The 15,194-nt window shown below is 40.8% G+C and overlaps 1 protein-coding gene across 1 annotated transcript in view; it reads left to right on the forward strand.

Moving 5' to 3' along the window:
• Positions 1-15,194, forward strand: part of celf6 (CUGBP Elav-like family member 6) — a 218,465-nt gene that overhangs the window by 187,738 nt on the left and 15,533 nt on the right. Inside the window, exons 6-11 of the mRNA XM_056412358.1 lie at positions 1,292-1,435; positions 3,543-3,687; positions 8,676-8,813; positions 9,727-9,789; positions 10,594-10,674; positions 13,588-13,731. Of these exons, the coding sequence (XP_056268333.1) occupies positions 1,292-1,435; positions 3,543-3,687; positions 8,676-8,813; positions 9,727-9,789; positions 10,594-10,674; positions 13,588-13,731 (715 nt within the window). The remainder of the gene's footprint in view (positions 1-1,291; positions 1,436-3,542; positions 3,688-8,675; positions 8,814-9,726; positions 9,790-10,593; positions 10,675-13,587; positions 13,732-15,194) is intronic.

The raw sequence follows: 15,194 nt of genomic DNA on the forward strand, positions 1-15,194 counted from the left end.
TCACAAAGGAGTTGGAAAGTTCCACCAAAAAAAGAAGCTAAAATCACTGGGTAGTCTCTTCCATTTGAAGCCGACATTTGCATGAGAAGTGCATCTCCGTTTTTTAAGTAATTATGGGTCTCGATGGCTCGGACGTCAGAAACTCACCACATGCTCGTCGCTGTGATGTCACTCACCTTCGAAATAAAAGTATCCCGATGCATCGATATAAAGATCAGCTCTACATCTTTTGTATTTTGGGTTCTTGCACCTTGTTGTCGGCCATTTTCCCCCGAGGGAAACACACGCTTTGGGAGATCGCCATCGAGGCTAAAGATGCTAACGTAGCGGATGCTGCTGCTGTGGTGATGTCACTGTGATGTCACTCACCTTCGAAATAAAAGTATCCCGATGCATCGATATAAAGAACAGCTCTACAATCTGTATTTTGGGTTCATGCACCTTGTTGTCGGCCATTTTCCGGAAGGAAACGCACGCTTTGGGAGATCGCCATCGAGGCTAAAGATGCTAACGTAGCGGATCTTCCTAAACGCTCTATATTTACATTTTGTACGACCGTGTCATTTGAAAGTGCCTTCATCATTTCAAGTGTTTGATTGTAAAAATAAATAGTTTTTGTATTTTGGGTTCTCGCATCTTGCTGTCGGCCATTTTCCCCGAAAGAAACTCGCGCATTGGGAGATCTCCATCGAGGCTAAAGATGCTAAAGTTGCTAACGTGGCGGATGTTCCTAAACGCTCTATATTTAGGCGATGGGTCAGACTGATGCTGCTCAACGTCTTCCAGTTGAAGCATCACCAACCAGCCGCGGCGGTCGACTTGTCAGGCGTATGGATCGCGTCAGTCAGTCGGTGACATCGGGATGGATGGGATCAGTATTTTCACTTTAAGTTAGCCTTCAGCGTTATGGAATCCATACGAGCGTTTCCAAGCTGCTGCTGCTGTTGGTTTTATATCCCAGTGAATAAGTATTTATGTGCACAAGACAGTCGCGGCTAGCAAACACGAGCTCGTCACGATTGAGAGCGACCTTGCAGAAGTTCGTACGAGTTCTCCTCCTTTTGTCGGGACTTTAACAGCCTGATAAACATTGTGAATCTCCATTCTGTTAATCTTTTAATCCGTCGGTCTGTTCTATGTTTATTTGCGTTTGATCAAATCTCCACCGAGCCACGGAAAATCAGGACGCTATTAAATCCACGAAACCATTTAAATGTAGAAATAAAAGAAAAAAACACTTAACATTTCACTCACCTTCTCAAAAACAGAAATGTGCGTCTCCCCCCTCTAGGGGGCGTCGTCCAGCCTGGTGGTCAAATTCGCCGACACCGATAAGGAGAGGACCCTGCGCAGGATGCACCAGATGGCGGGCCAGCTCGGCATCTTCAGTCCCATGACCATCCAGTTCGGGGCCTACGGCGCCTACTCTCACGCTGTAAGTCTCAGCCCGGCGGGGGAGGAGACGGTGAGCTTAACAAAAAAGACAAAAATACAGAAAAAAATGTTGTGTTTTGAGCTTTGAATGGATGGTTCCTCCCCCGTCGGCATGTGACACTCCCAGCGACGGCTGATTCACGCTATTGAATGTCTGTGTGCAGTATTTTTGTGTCTTTTCATCCCTTCATCTGAAGCTGCTTATCATCACGCACACTTATCTACCGACTGTTGTTTTTACTTGTGAGCGTCCCTTTCTTGGTTGTGTATTTTGTGGTTGTGTATTTCATTCAGTCAATGAAATACAAAACAATATTATTCTGTATAATATAAAAAACAGAAAGACTGAAAAGGTATAGGTAGAAGCAAAAAATTATCATATATTCCTATCGTAAATTAATAAAAAATAAATCAGAAAATTAATATAAAATAAAGAAAAATAACAAAGAAAATAAAAAACAGTATATATATATATATATATATAAATATACACATACATATATATATATACACATATACATAGACATATATATATGTATTCATATACACATATACACACATACATACAGTACATCTTCCATATAAATTCATTTCAATCACATTTATAACTCAAGAATTGTTTTATAAATAATTCCCTTGAAAATCCAAACTTAGTTCACCATTCCTACATTACTTCCTCATCCACTTCCCCCACATTTTATCACCCGGTCCGTGGATTTTTAACCGGCAACCCACCAAAGCTTAGCCGCTTTAATTCTTCATCTTCTTCTTACTCTCAATCAGAGGTGCAATTCATTCCAACAACCCACACACCTGCCCCCCCCCCCCCCCCTATCGCTGACAGCCCAACCCCAATCCCTATTTGGTATTCACACATGAGAGTCACAGCCTGAGTGAGGAGCGCTGTGAGGTGTTGCACTCACACGGTAGCTAACAGCTCACCCGACAGGTGAGAACCTCTCCGCTCACAGAGCGATATTAATACACCTCCGTTCAAAAGATCGGGGTCACGTAGGAATGTCTTTATTGTTCAATGAAAAGCAAAATGACGATAATATTAAATTAATCGTAAATACACTCTCTTCATCAGGGCTGTCAAACTCATGTTCACCGTGGGCCAAATCAGCATCATGGCCGCCCTCTTAAAGGGCCGGAAACACTTTATAAACTCCTCGAACATGTTGTTAAATAACTCTCGTTGCATTTGATTTTTTTTATTATTTGAGTGTAGAAATATTGTACATAACAAAATGTCTCTAATATTACAACATGAATCCATTTAATCTAAAACCTTCAAAATACAAGCACGGAATATTGTTCTTCAATTCCTTTAAGAAAAAGTGACCACGTGTCTTTAAAGCCGGATTCGGTCCGCGGGCCTTGTGTTTGACACCTGTGCTCTACATAGTTAATGTGTAAATGACTATTCTCTGGTGTTTAATGAAACCTCTACAGAGGTGTGTAGAGGCCCATCTCCATCACCATCTCCATGGTACGTTGTGATATCGCCTTAGAAGACTAGCGGAGGGGTAGAAAACCCTCAACGCCCTTTTTATGTGAGCGCAGCTGAAAACAGTTATGCTGCTGAGAGAAGCTCTAAAACTGGCCTTCCTTTGAGCCACAAGAAGAACAACATTAATATTTACAATATAAATCATTATTTATAACCTTATCAATGTCTTGACTAGATTTTAGAAACATTTTTCAGTTCATTTGATAAATAAAAGTGAGTTTTCATGGAAAACACCAAATTGTCTGGGTGACCCCAAACCTGTGAACGGTAGTGTATATCTACACATGACAACATATAATATTAATATTAAGAAAGTAAAACAAAAGTGGAGGATTAGAAAACCCTTGAAAAACCTTTTTATGTGAGCGCAGCTGAAAACAGTTATGCTGGTGGGAGGAGCTATAAAACCGGCCTTCCTTTGAGCCACAAGAAGAAGAACACTAGAGAGAACGAGGCCTGGAATGAAGAGTAAACACGCTCATGGTCCTGCAGGCTATTTTACCCTTTCTTTCCTGTCCTCCCTCCCTCCCTCTTTCCCTCCCTCCCTCCCTCCCTCCCTCCCTCCCTCCCTCCCTCCTCTTTAATCCTGCAGCAGATGATGCAACAGCAAGCGGCCCTGATGGCGGCAACGCAAGGGTCCTACCTGAACCCCATGGCGGCCATCGCCGCCGCGCAGATGCAGCAAATGGCAGCGTTCAATGTCAACGGCCTGGTGGCCACTCCCATGACACCGTCCTCAGGTACGACACACACACACACACACACACATTAACCCACCGACAGGTGCGAGAGCACAAACACACACTCGCGGGAGGGTTTCCTCTCTCTCTCTCTCTCCAACTCTCACCGCCGCCCTGGAACATTTTCATCATTAGCGAGACATATAGAAGCGGCGGTCATGTTCTCATCGGGGGGAAACCTTTCTGTGTCGCACCTTTTAAAGCTCCGCCTCCGTTTTCTGGGACGAAGCCGACATTCGCCAGCGTCGGACTAAAAGGAGGCCGAAGCGCACACACGATGGGGAGGAGATATATATATGTATATATATACATATGTATATATATATATATATACATATGTATGTGTATGTATATATATATATATGTATATATATATAAATACATATATATATGTGTATATAAATGTATACATCTATATATATATATACATGTATATATATACATGTATATATATACATATGTATATATATGTAAGTATATATATATATATATATAAATATATATATATATATGTATGTGTATATAAATGTATACATATATATCTATATATATATACATGTATATATACATGTATATATATATTCATGTATATATATACATATGTATATATATATATACATGTATATATATACATATGTATATATATATATATATGTATGTATGTGTATGTATATATATACATGTATATATATACATATGTATATATATATATATGTAAGTATGTGTATGTATATATATATATGCACATCCTGGTGGGCTGCAAGACCGGCCTCACTCAAGGCCGGTACACCTGGCGGCACAACCAGGTGCTACAATGTCTTGCGGCAGTGCTGGAGAGTCGACGGATGAGCGTCAATGCCCTTCCTCCACCATCTCGTAGGCGGGCCACAACATTTGTCCGGGGGGGCGGGGGCCAGGCCACTCTCATCACTTCAAGACCAGAAACTGGACAGCTAAGTGGGGCACGGGACTGGAAGATGCTGGCAGACCTAGGCCAGAAGCTCCGCTTTCCAGCAGAAATAGTATTAACAAATCTGCGACCAGACCTTGTGCTTTGGTCGGCCTCACTCAAGCAAGTTTATATCATCGAGCTCACGGTGCCCTGGGAGAGTGCGGTGGAGGAGGCCGACGAGCGCAAGAAGATAAGGTATGCGGACGTTGCAGCAGACGCACATCAACGAGGCTGGAAAGCAAAGGTCTGTCCAGTTGAAGTCGGCTGCAGAGGATTTGTAGCCACCTCAACATCCAGGCTTCTTCGAGAGATGGGAGTGCGGGAGAAGGCCCACAGGCAAGCAGACAAAGACCTTTCCTGGGCTGCTGAAAAGGGAAGTCAGTGGCTGTGGATTAAGAGGAAGGACTCCACATGGGCTGTCGGATGAGTGATGACATCTAGGGAGTGAGCCCGGGACGCCGGATCTCACTGCTGAACCCTCTGGAGATGTCGTGGGTCAATCAGCGAAACATCGAAGAAGGAGGGCGCCCACTTGATAACCCAGAGGACGCCATCAATCATTTGACCTGCAGCCCACGGAGTCTCGAGGATGCAGAAAGGGATATATACACCTTGTCCTACAAAACAGATCATGTATATATCCATGTATATGTATCTATATATATATATATATAGATACATATATATATATACACATACATACCCGCCACACCAAAAGTTTTTTCCCGTCGGCAGTCGGGCTCATCAATGGAGCCCGGGTCCCCCACTGACTGACTGTCACCCCCAGGACTACCACCTCTTCTTCCACCTTCCTCTCTCCTCCTTCTTCCCGCTCCTTCCTCTTCCTCCTCCTCCTTCTTCCTCCCACTCCTCCTCCCTCCTCCTTCTTCTTCCCTCCTGGAGGCCTCCTCCACACACGTCACTTTAACATGCACTTTAACTTAAACACTTAAACACACGCCACGTGTAACATACACTTTTAACTAAAACACACATCACTTGAAGCACACACCCAAACACTTTCACATTATTTGTTGTCTTTCTGTCGTGTTGATTGTTGTTTGTCATGTCCAAATGTTGCACCTTCCGCCAAAAAAAATTCCTCGTTTGTGTAAACATTCCTGGCAATAAAACTGTTTCTGATTCTGATTCTGATTCTGATATATATATATGTATAAATATATGCATGTACAGGACTGTCTCAGAAAATTAGAATATTGTGATGAAGTTCTTTATTTTCTGTAATGCAATTAAAAAAACAAAAATGTCATGCATTCTGGATTCATTACAAATCAACTGAAATATTGCAAGCCTTTTATTCTTTTAATATTGCTGATTATGGCTTACAGCTTAAGAAAACTCTAAAATCCTATCTCATAAAATTTGAATATTTCCTCAGACCAAGTAAAAAAAAAGATTTATAACAGCAAAACAAAATCAAACATTTGAAAATGTGTTTCCAGGTGTTTCGAGTTAATTAGACGATTCAAGTGATTTGTTTAATACCCTACTAGTATACTTTTTCATGATATTCTAATATTTAGAGATAGGATATTTGAGTTTTCTTAAGCTGTAAGCCATAATCAGCAATATTAAAAGAATAAAAGGCTTGCAATATTTCAGTTGATTTGTAATGAATCCAGAATGCATGACATTTTTGTTTTTTTAATTGCATTTCAGAAAATAAAGAACTTTATCACAATATTCTAATTTTCTGAGACAGTCCTGTATATCTATATAAATATATATACGGCATTCCTTGACCCTCATTGGCAGCCGCCGTTAGTCTCTCGCTCTCGCTCTCTCTCTCTCTCTCTCCTCCTCTGGCTCATTATCCCTCGCTCGCTCCATCCCTCTGTGTCTCCGTGACGGTGTGTGTGTGTGTGTGTGTGTGTGTTCATGTTTTCTGGGAACGCGGCCAATCCGATGACTTTGCGATGCGAGAGTCCTTGGCTTATACAATAGAAGAGCAAAGATGTGTGTGTGAGATAATCCTGGGAACCTCAGGTCTGAACTCTCTTTTTGTCACGAGGAGCTTTTGATGGCTCGACACTAAGTAGGCAGGGTCATCGCAAATGTATTAAATAAAGTGGCTCGGCGCTGTACCTGGCATTTGTAATCCGCGAGGCCTACACATTCCAGGTAATGCCTATCAAACGTAATCCTACATGACTTAAATGCCCTTCACCCTGGATTAGAAAACTAATAAAAATCCATCAGCACAAAAAGGGCAACTGACAAGGGGAGAGACTTGGAATATCACCACAAGGAGGAAAGAAGAGGATTCAGAGTCTCCACATCCAATATAGTGCTTTAGGAATACCTCTTCTTCTGAGCCCCACTACGTTGTGTAGCTTCAGAAGTTCAGTGATGGACTCCAAGTGGAGGAAATATACTTTCAAACAAGGTTATAATGAGAAAATATTCAAATATTCAAAAAGAAAAAGGTTCTCTTGTCTTTGACCAAGAGACACGATTAAATGTGTGGAACTTGCATGAGAAAATATTAAATGAATCAGAGCATTATAACTTTATTATTGAATTTTTTATAGATTTTTTATTGATTTAAGCAGGAAAAGATGAATTTATATTAAAAATCTCCCTTACAAGACAAGCTGGAGCACATTAAACAAAGTTTAACAGGCAATAAAAAATTAAGAAATATTTTTTTTAGCTCACAGCATGAGTAAAACCAAAACTAAGACTCAAGTCATCATATCTCAGTTCACACAGGTGAACATACAGTTTCAATCAAAACTATTCAACCCCCATTGCACATTAGGTTTATTGGCAAAATATACAATTGCTCAGCTGTTTGCAATAAACAAATTACACAAGAATTGTTTAAGTAGTTCAACGAAACTAATATTACAAGGGTTTTATCCAAATTCAACATAAAATGCTTCTTGATGCTTGTCATGAAGGGGTTGAATAATGTTGAGATTGCATGAATTCATTAAAGTCATTAAAAGTATCATTTTATGTTGAATATACATTACCGTTCAAAAGTTTGGGGTCATCCTGAACAATTTGGTGTTTTCCATGAAAACTCACACTTTTATTTTTCAAATATATGGAAAATATCGTAAAAACATTGACGAGGTTATAAATAATCATTGTTTTTTGAAGTATTAATTTTGTTCTTCAATCTTGTGGCTCAAAGGAAGGCCAGTTTTATAGCTATAACTGTTTTCAGCTGCGCTCACATAGAAGGGGTTTAAAGGGTATTCTAACCCCCTACTTTTGTCTTACTTTCTTAATATTAATATATGTTGTCATGTGTAGAAATACACTACCGTTCAAAAGTTGGGGGTCACTCAAACAATTTGGTGTTTTCCATAAAAACTCACACTTTTATTTAGGAAGGCCAGTTTTAGAGCTTCTCTCACCAGCACAACTGTTTTCAGCTGCGCTCGCATAAAAACATTCCAGGTTTTTTCACCCTCTACTTTTGTCTTACTTTCTTATTATTAATATGATACGTTGTCATGTGTAGATATACACTACCGTTCAAAAGTTTGGGATCATCCAGACAATTTGGTGTTTTCCATGAAAACTCACACTTTTATCCATCAGATTATTGATAAAAATAAATATAAAATATAGTCAAGACATTGATAAGGTTATAAATAATGATTTTGATTGTAAATATTAATGTAGTTTTTCATGTCGCTCATAGGTATGCCAGTTTTATAGCTTCTCTCACCAGCATGACTGTTTTCAGCTGCGCTCACATAATAAGGGTTTAAAGGGTTTTCTACCCCTCCGCTAGTCTTCTAAGGCGATAACACAATGTACCATTATAATACTGGAGATGGGCCTCTACACACCTCTGTAGAGACTTCATTAAACACCAGAGAATAGTCATTTACACATTCACTATGTACAGAGAGTATTTAATCTTATCTTCATTGCCAAAAACAGTGCTTTGTAAAATAAGGACGTTTCTACCTGACCCCAAACTGTTGAACGCTAGCGTACGTCTCTTGTAGCCAATGCAGCCGTTCCCATAATGACCCGTGTGTTTCATCTGCAGGCACCAGCACCCCCCCGTGCACGGCCGTGTCCAGCATAGCCCCCATCGGGGTCAACGGGTTCGGCGGCCTCCCTCCTCAGAGCAACGGGCAGCCCACCTCCGAGGCCATCTACACCAACGGGATCCACCCGTACCCAGGTGAGCCAATCGAGAAACGGGACAGGCCAGGTGTGACGTCTCGAGTCAAAGAGACTCACGAGTAGCTGCTGGTATATATTGCCAATAAACCTAATGTGCAATGGGGGTTGAATAGTTTTCACCTGTGTGAACTGAGATATGATGACTTGAGTCTTAGTTTTGGTTCAACTCATGCTGTGAGCTAAAAAAAATATTTTTTAATTTGTTGTTGTCTGTTAAACTTTGATTAATGTGCTCCAGCTTGTCTTGTAAGGGAGATTTTTAATATAAATTCGTTTTTTCCTGCTTAAATCAATTCAAATTTAAAAATAATAATAATAAAGGTATAGCGCTCTGATTTTTTGAATATTTTCTCATGCAAGTTCCACACATTTAATCATGTCTCTTGGTCAAAGACAAGAGAACCTTTTTCTTTTTTTAAATTCACACCCTCATGACGTCTTCTTCTCTTTCTGATCTGAGTTGAAGTATTTAAGCCTCGAGGGTCAATCAACGGCGTCTGCTGCAGATCTCATGATGAATCCATCAGTCCATCCATCAGTCCATTACGGCTCATTTGAAACGTCTCAGCTCGTCCTCGGCTTCTCGATGTTGCCTGGAACTGATTCCTGAAGAATTGACACACACACACACTCCCTCTTTGCTGAATTATGCAAAAGTACGGCTGCAACTGTAATGAACTACAAAGTGGTTTGTTTGGCACGTCGTTAATATTTGATGCAAACATCTGGGGCGAACAGGCATCCTGAAGAACTGAAATATGACAACCCAAATTTCTCCCAACTCCCTGTGTGATCTTGCCCCCCTCACACACACACACACACACACACACTCCCCCATCCCCCGACGCTTCTCCAAAGCGAAGCCAATTTATGTCTGTTGTTTTTTTCTGTTTTTGTTTGTCTCTCTGCAGCACAGAGTCCGACAGTGACCGACCCTCTCCAGCAGGCATACGCCGGCGTGCAACACTACGCAGGTGACCTGTCCCTCCCGCGCACACACAGAACCATAAGGGTTCTTTAATGGGTCTTTAAAAAGGCTTTGTGGTTCTACGAAGAACCATCACCTGCTGAAGAACCGATTTTTCATTTGAGACACCTTTATAGGTTCTTTGAAGAACCCTGGTTTGAAAGGTTCTTTGTGGAACCAGAAATGGTGCCTTAAAGAACCTTTGGTTGAAGGTTCTTTGAGACACCTTTAAAGGTTCTTTGAGACAACATAAGAGATTCTTTGAAGAACTCTTTAAGAAAATGGTTCTTTAAAGAACCCTGGTTTGAAAGGTTCTTTGTGGAACTAGAAATGGTGCCTTAAAGAACCATTTTTTAGAGTTTATTTGAAACAACATTAGAGGTTCTTTGAAGAACTCTTTAAGAAAATGGTTCTTTAAAGAACCCTGGTTTGAAAGGTTCTTTGAGGAACCATATATGGTGCCTTAAAGAACCATTTATTGAACGTTCTTTAAGACACCTTTATAGGTTCTTTGAATAACTCTTTAAGGAAATGGTTCTTTAAAGAACCCTGGTTTGAAAGGTTCTTTGTGGAACCAGAAGGGTTCTTCCGTGGCACTCTGAACCTACACCATCCCGACATGAGGGTTAAACTACCCTCCACTCTTTGTGCAGCCACAAATTAAACCCAGCCCCCCCCCCCCCTGAAAATGGAACAATGGAACAATGATTTGAGTTTTTTGAGTTTTTCGTTAAAAAATTCTGAAAAAGAGAGAGAGAGAGCGATGTGTGAAACAAATGTTCCACTGTGGTTCTCTCCCCTTTTGCAACAGCAGCCTACCCAGCCGCCTATGCGCCAATCAGCCAGGCGTTCCCCCAGCAACCAACCATCATCCCCCAGCAACAGAGGGAAGGTAAGAGCGAGCGCGCCCACCCCGAGATAAAAGGTGATAATTGCCGTGTTCTATTCTAACGTAGCCGCCGCCACTTTGAATTAGCGAGGGAGGGCGGGTGACTTTTTTTATTTAAAGGCTGGCTTGGGGGGAAGAAGGTGAGCAAAAAAGAAAAAAAGCTCCCCCTTTCTAAAAAGAGAAGAGAACATTAGCAGTGAGATGGAAAGTTACTGTCATTATTCAAAAAACTGCACTAATTCAAACTCGCTAGCGTTGGACTGCTTAATCAGTCCATTACAATGTGTTTAAGTGGTTATAAATATTCATCGGATTAATTAGCTGCATGCATAATCATTTATTACCATTCCTGGTGTAGTGTGCGTTACTATGCCGCCGCATCAGATGTAATAAAGCGTACATAAATATATAGTGTGATGGCATTTGGGTCCGTTTTTAATTATTCATCTACATACAATCATATGAGACATCATGAATATTCAATGTCAATAAAGTGTGAGAGGACATGGCCGAGAACAAAAGTTAGTGTATGTTTGCGGTGGGTGTGTAGTGTGTGTATGTATGTGTGTGTGTGTGTATGAAGAAAGTATAGAGAGACACAAACTTGCGCTCACATCTAAGCAGCTTAATTGTCAGCAGTCTTACTTTTAAACATTTTAAATCATTGGTTAGAACTACAGAATTCATGATCTCAAACACACACATCCCCGTATGGGCATCGGACTGAGGACCGAGTGAATTCACATTGGAAGTGAGGACCACCCTTTCTGCTATATTCAAAAATAAATGAATGTTGCATTTAAGCACAAGGAATCATTGGTTAGAACTACAGGATTCATGATCTCACACACACACACACACACACACACACATCCTCGTATGGGCATTGGACTGAGGACCGAGTAAATTCACATTGGAAGTGAGGACCACCCTTTCTGCTATATTTAAAAATAAATGAATGTTGCATTTAAGCACAAGAAGTCATTGGTTAGAACTACAGGATATATGATCTCACACACACACACACACACACACACACGTCTATACGCCTATCTTTGGCTGACAGCAAGACTTTCTTGATTTGTTTTGTAATACTTAAGGTATGCCAGTAAAAAGTCTCCATTGCATTATTATTTGTGGCTATAACTAACAACTAACAACAACAACAAGGCTGTAGAATTTTAAATGATCCATTATACTATTTCCTTTGCTTAGTACAACTGTATTACAATAAATACCAACATCTATAAATATGCTCACGAGATGGCGGTTGGTGTACACACATTATTCTCTAGTGCAGTCGATGGTATGATGTCATACTCAGATCCTCTTATAGCGCCACCAGCAGGCAGGAGAGTTCAGGGGCGGAAACAACAGACTCGGAAACATAGAGAAAGGAAAAAAATGTGTCACGCAATCATCAAGAAGCGTCTGTCGTTACATCTGTGAGGACTTCTGAAACAACTGTGGAGCTCCGACGGCACACCGCCATGTCGGAGACATTTCTTTACACAAACCACTTCCTCTTAAAAAGCATGACTTCCCCAAGACACCTCAAAGCCCGACACTCAGCACTGAGGTCCAGCCGTTAACTGTATGAACAAAACAAAAACACAACCCGTGTGTGTGTGTGTGTGTGTGTGTGTGTGCTCGTCCTCTATCTTGCCGCCGCCTTCTTATCAGCCTTCTCACCACCCTGCAGTCTCATCTCGTCAAGCTATCACCCGGAGCACCGAGACAGGAGAGAGAGCCAGCTGCGAGCGCTCTGTCCCCGAGTCCATCACAACTCCCTCTCTCTCTCTCCCTCTCCCTCTCTCTCTCCCTCTCTCTCTCTCCAGTTCACGCCTCCCTTTATCCAGATTGGCCTGTACAATGTGTGGCAGCTGGGCGGATGAGTGTGGAGGGATGGGGAGAGATTGGAGGACAGTCCCACTGTCACCGAGTAATTGGGACAAAAACTTGGCGTATGCTCTGCCTCCCCCCCACCCCCCCTCTCTCTCTGTGTTCTCCATCTTTATCTCCCTCTCATCTCTGTTCTTACTCTCGGGCGTCTCTATCTCTTCTGCTCCTGTCGACGCTCGTCTGCAGCCGTTTACGTGTCGAGCTGCAACCTTCTGAAGCTCCTGCTTCCACCACTTTGAATCCCCACATATTGTTTGTTTGTTTGTGTATTTTATTCAGTCAATCAAATCAAATACAATACAATATTATCCTATATAATATACAAAAGAGAAAGACTGAAAAGGTATAGGTAGAAGCAAAAAATGCTTATAAATTCCTATCCTAAATTTAAATCAAAATAAATCTGAACATTTATATAAAATAAAGAAGAAAATAAAACAACAACAAAAAAACAACAATAAACAAAATATATTTATATATACTACCACATACATCTTCCATATTAATACGTTTTTAATTACATTTATAACTCTCAAGAATTGTTTTATAAATAATTCCCTTGAAACCCCAAAAGGAGTTCACCATTCTTACATCCATCTCAACATTATTCCATAATTGGACTCCTACAACAGAAATACATCTTCTTTTCATGCCTTTTTTAGCCTTTTGTACCGTGAGCTTACGAACATCTCAAATCATATTCACACTCATGTATTGAAAATAAACTTTTTACACATATTCAGACGGTTGTTCTGCCAAACGTAATTCCAGCGCACAATTAGACGGAGAAAGTGGAATCTAGTGTGTCTATAACGACGCATGCGTGAACTTCTCGCCGTGAACAGGACGCGGGTGTTTGCACTCTGCGCTGAATCGTTGTGCCGCAGGTCTGTGGTGTTTACATGGCCGCTGCGTTCATTGGATTATTGTTTTGATTGCTTTATTGAGTCATTTTTCTCTCTCTCTCTCCCTCCCTCATCTAACCTCCTGTTGTTATTTCCTCTCACCGCTTAGGGCCAGAAGGTTGCAACCTGTTTATTTACCACCTGCCCCAGGAGTTCGGGGACGCGGAGCTCATGCAAATGTTCCTGCCGTTCGGCAACGTCATCTCCGCCAAAGTCTTCGTGGACCGAGCGACCAATCAGAGCAAGTGTTTCGGTGAGTCAGAGAGAGGAATTACATTTAATAAAATCTTCACTCGAGCGATGCACGGCCGCTTCCCTTCGGACCCATCGCACGGGGAAGACGATGGGGCTCGGCAAGTGGAGAGAGGAGAGTGTGGTGTGGGAAGGTGGAGGCTCTAAAATACTGCAGGCCAAAGCCTCCATGAACGCCTCACATATGGACCGAAACTCAGGGGTCTTTCACATGTTGACCTATGGGTGTCCAGGACTTTAACCAAATGTCCCGTGACCAAACATGTCGTGAAATCTCGGTGCAGAACATGAAAAAGTGAGAACATTTCGTATTTAAAGCAACAATAATAATTCCAAAGCATACATATATATATATATATATATAACCCTTAACCTTCCTCCTGTGTTAGCTTTCTGTTACCATCTCTTATGTTAACGGGTCGGTTTTGACCCGTGTCTTGAATCAGCTGTAAAATACACTAACAACAATTATCTATCATCTCTTGGTTACCTTGTTAGGCTTCCTTATCCATTAAAATATTGGTTTTAATATTTTTGGTGTGGGATTCTGGGCCATTTCTTTGTCAGTATACCATATTTCAATTTAAAAAATGGTAAAATGAACCTCAAGAGAATCATTTAAATAAATAAAGGGTTGTTGTGTTACCTGACTATTACTGAGGGGTATTAGAACACATCTCTGAAATATATTTGTTTTATTTATTTTTTTATTTTAATATTATTGACTATAGTAACATTTATGGTGTTAGGGTCAATTTCGACCCATATATATTTACTTCAAGAAAAAGGTTAAAAAGTATTTTTTTCAGCAATAGAACTTTAATACAAATACAAAATAAAAAGCAGAAGAAGTCATAACACAAAATAAAGATTTGCAAGGTCAAACAAACAACCAATCAAGCAAATCAAACCAATAGAAATCAATTACTAGTTCCAAAACTAATAAAAAACTAAATCAGAGTAAAAGTCTCTGTGTGCAAGAACTTGTATGTGTGTGTTTAGATGCATGTGTGACAAAAAGTGACACTTTTAGTCTGTTCTTTGCAGAGATATTTCTTGCAGTTGAAGCACAATACGTGTGTCTTTCTGTCCTTACTGCTTGGGCAGACCTCACACCTCTTTCTTTTAGAATCAGGTGGCCTGAGTCATAGCTGGTAAAGAAATTGTCACAAGTGATATTGTGACCCTGCAGTCCAGTAGTCATATCGAGGACCACACGTATTCCTTGGTTTTTCTCAGGGATGCCACTCGCGGCTTTGCCTGTGTAAATCTGTAGAAAACAATGGAAAATGAGAATCCCCTAAAGCTCACATGATTGGGAGAGGAGCTGGCTGTCACTGTGTTTCAGTTTTGGCTCTAATTATTGCTTTATAATCTTATTTTTATAACCGGGTCGAAACCGACGCTAACAACACAAAGGTCATAATTTCAACCAGAGCATTTTATAATTTAGTGAAACAAACA

The sequence above is a fragment of the Pseudoliparis swirei genome, chromosome 4 (genome assembly GCF_029220125.1).
Source record: "Pseudoliparis swirei isolate HS2019 ecotype Mariana Trench chromosome 4, NWPU_hadal_v1, whole genome shotgun sequence".
NCBI classification, from domain to species: Eukaryota; Metazoa; Chordata; class Actinopteri; order Perciformes; family Liparidae; genus Pseudoliparis; species Pseudoliparis swirei.